At 25.8% G+C, this 2,373-nt stretch overlaps 1 protein-coding gene across 1 annotated transcript in view; it reads right to left on the bottom strand.

Moving 5' to 3' along the window:
- The window catches only part of LOC107643731 (uncharacterized protein At1g04910-like), a 6,359-nt gene that overhangs the window by 2,696 nt on the left and 1,290 nt on the right, over positions 1-2,373 (bottom strand). Inside the window, exons 3-4 of the mRNA XM_016347461.2 lie at positions 1,560-1,725; positions 532-821 (exon numbers count right to left, since the gene is read on the bottom strand). Of these exons, the coding sequence (XP_016202947.1) occupies positions 532-821; positions 1,560-1,725 (456 nt within the window). The remainder of the gene's footprint in view (positions 1-531; positions 822-1,559; positions 1,726-2,373) is intronic.

Below are 2,373 nucleotides of genomic sequence, written 5' to 3'. Positions count from 1 at the left end.
AGCTCTCTGTCTTCTATATTATTGTGAATTTGTGATGAAAGATTTTTTATTATCTAATCTCCTCCCATTAATGTGTGCAGTCAACAAGAATTTAAACATGGCTATAATTAGTTGTTAATATATGAATTTAGATTTTCTAAAATTTAAATTTTATTTTAGAGAGTAAAATGTGATTTTTCATTATTAATTTTATAGGTGGGACTAATAATAAATATGAAAGAAAAACTATTTAAGAGTAAAAGATCACATTTTACTTTCTAAAATAAAATTTAAATTTTGGAGGATGCAAATCCCAATAGCATAACCGTAGAATCAAAATTTATCTTCGTCTGGTAAGAGGCGAAGGATAATAAATGTTATTCAAATTAATTATAAATTTATTTCATCTCCTAAACGTTAAGTACCTAATTAAGTAGCTTTTGTCTTTTTCATATAGTCCACTCCTAATTAAATACCATTTTATTTAGTTTAACACCTATATAATATTTAATAATTAGCACCGACGAATTAATTAATCATGTTGACGAATACCTCATTTTGGTTAGTTCATCAATCTCTTCGTGAGTGCAACCCTCATTGCAACCGGAGAAAGCAATCATATCCATTTCATATCGAAGATGAAGTGACAAGAAAGGGCCTCGGGACCTAAGAATGTCAACGATCTTCTTTGCTAATTTCTCAATTGGGGGAGTAAATCTCAACGCATCGTAGTTTGCACGGCATCTTAGTTTCTGAACTTCGTCTGGAATTCCATTGTTTGCAAGCCTTGCATCTGATTTTGTGAAGTGTACCACCTCATATGTTTTCATCCGAGGAATAATCTGTTTGTATTATTCAATAAAAAAAAAAAAGAAAAATATCGAATTTGACGTCAATTTATATAAAATTTTTGTTAGAGATTAAATAAATTATCAATATATCTCTTTTTATCGACTTAAACTTTTAGAAAGAAAAAATAGTTTTATGATACGATATTAAAGTTTTTATTATCTGAAGATCTAAAATTTGATCATAATTATTATCTTAAAAAAATAACATAAAATAAATTTTAAAAAAATTGAGATAAAAATTTATGTAAATTTAAAAAAATTTCTTATATGACAAGATATTTTAGAAATATAATTATTCATAAATCTTCTTTTATTAAATTAAACGATTTTAGAAAAATAGTTTTACGATAATTTTAAAATAAAATATCAAAATTATTCACGAGTTTACACGGAAAAAAAAATACACGAGAGATTATGTCAAAGATTTATGCATGAAACAACAAAAGCTCATTTACTGTATATATGATTAAAAAAAAAAGCCTATTTTATTGTATTTAAAAGACCTAGTTTATTTTTGGTATGTAATTTGTTTTCCAAATAAAAAAAATTTGAGTATTTCAAATATATGAACATTTTCATAAATAATTATGATATTCAGTATGAAGTATCAAAATTATTCATAAAGGATCATGAAATGTACAAGATATTCATTATACTTTATACATGACCGATATTGTTACATACATGCTGTATAACATTATTGTAGGTTTATGCATTAAGGTTACATACCACTTCATAGTAATATGTCATATTAGACCAACTAATGGGTGGCATGGAATAGAGGGACTGTGATTCCACTTTGTGCTTCTGTTCAGGAGGCAGTTCTCTCAATATCCGAACTTCATCTCTCAAAGAATCGATGAAATAATCAACATCGAATATATCTGCAAATTGGCTGCATACCGTGACAATTGGACAACAAATTGAGAGCATATTTTCATTCTGGAACCAATATAACTAAATAGCCAACAAGAGATTTTCTCTAGAGAATTTTGTAAAATAACACAAAATTACTAAACATTTTGCGGCGGTTTAAAACGCTGCTATCCAGCCTCAAAATTGTTGCTGTTCGCTACTTGTATAATATTGCAGATACTATTATTTCAATAAAAAATACTATTTATATACTAAAATTAACCACTAAAATCAGACGTTAATGTATTTGTGTATAAATATATGTGTAGTTTAATTTATTTTTAAAATATATTTATAGTAGTTAATTTTAGTGGTTAATTTTAATGTATATGTAGCGTTACTCTATTTCAATATATAGTATTTTTAAAAAAAAAAAACAGATATCTATGCATTTTTTGTGTTTATTATTATCAAAATAATTTTCATAAAAAATTATCAAGTGTTTATATGTCCCTTTCAGTGAAAATAATGAGAGAACTAACACAAGCTTATGCATCTCTGACATTTTACATTTTCAACACTTATTATTATTTTATCCCAATGCACATCGGTAATAAATTCTCAAAATAATTAAATAACATCAGGCTAAGTTCTTACTGGTTTTCTCAATCTAAATTTTTATTTTAAA

Source organism: Arachis ipaensis, chromosome B05 (assembly GCF_000816755.2).
Source record: "Arachis ipaensis cultivar K30076 chromosome B05, Araip1.1, whole genome shotgun sequence".
Classification (NCBI taxonomy): Eukaryota; Viridiplantae; Streptophyta; class Magnoliopsida; order Fabales; family Fabaceae; genus Arachis; species Arachis ipaensis.
This window is presented reverse-complemented; position numbering and strand designations above follow the sequence as displayed.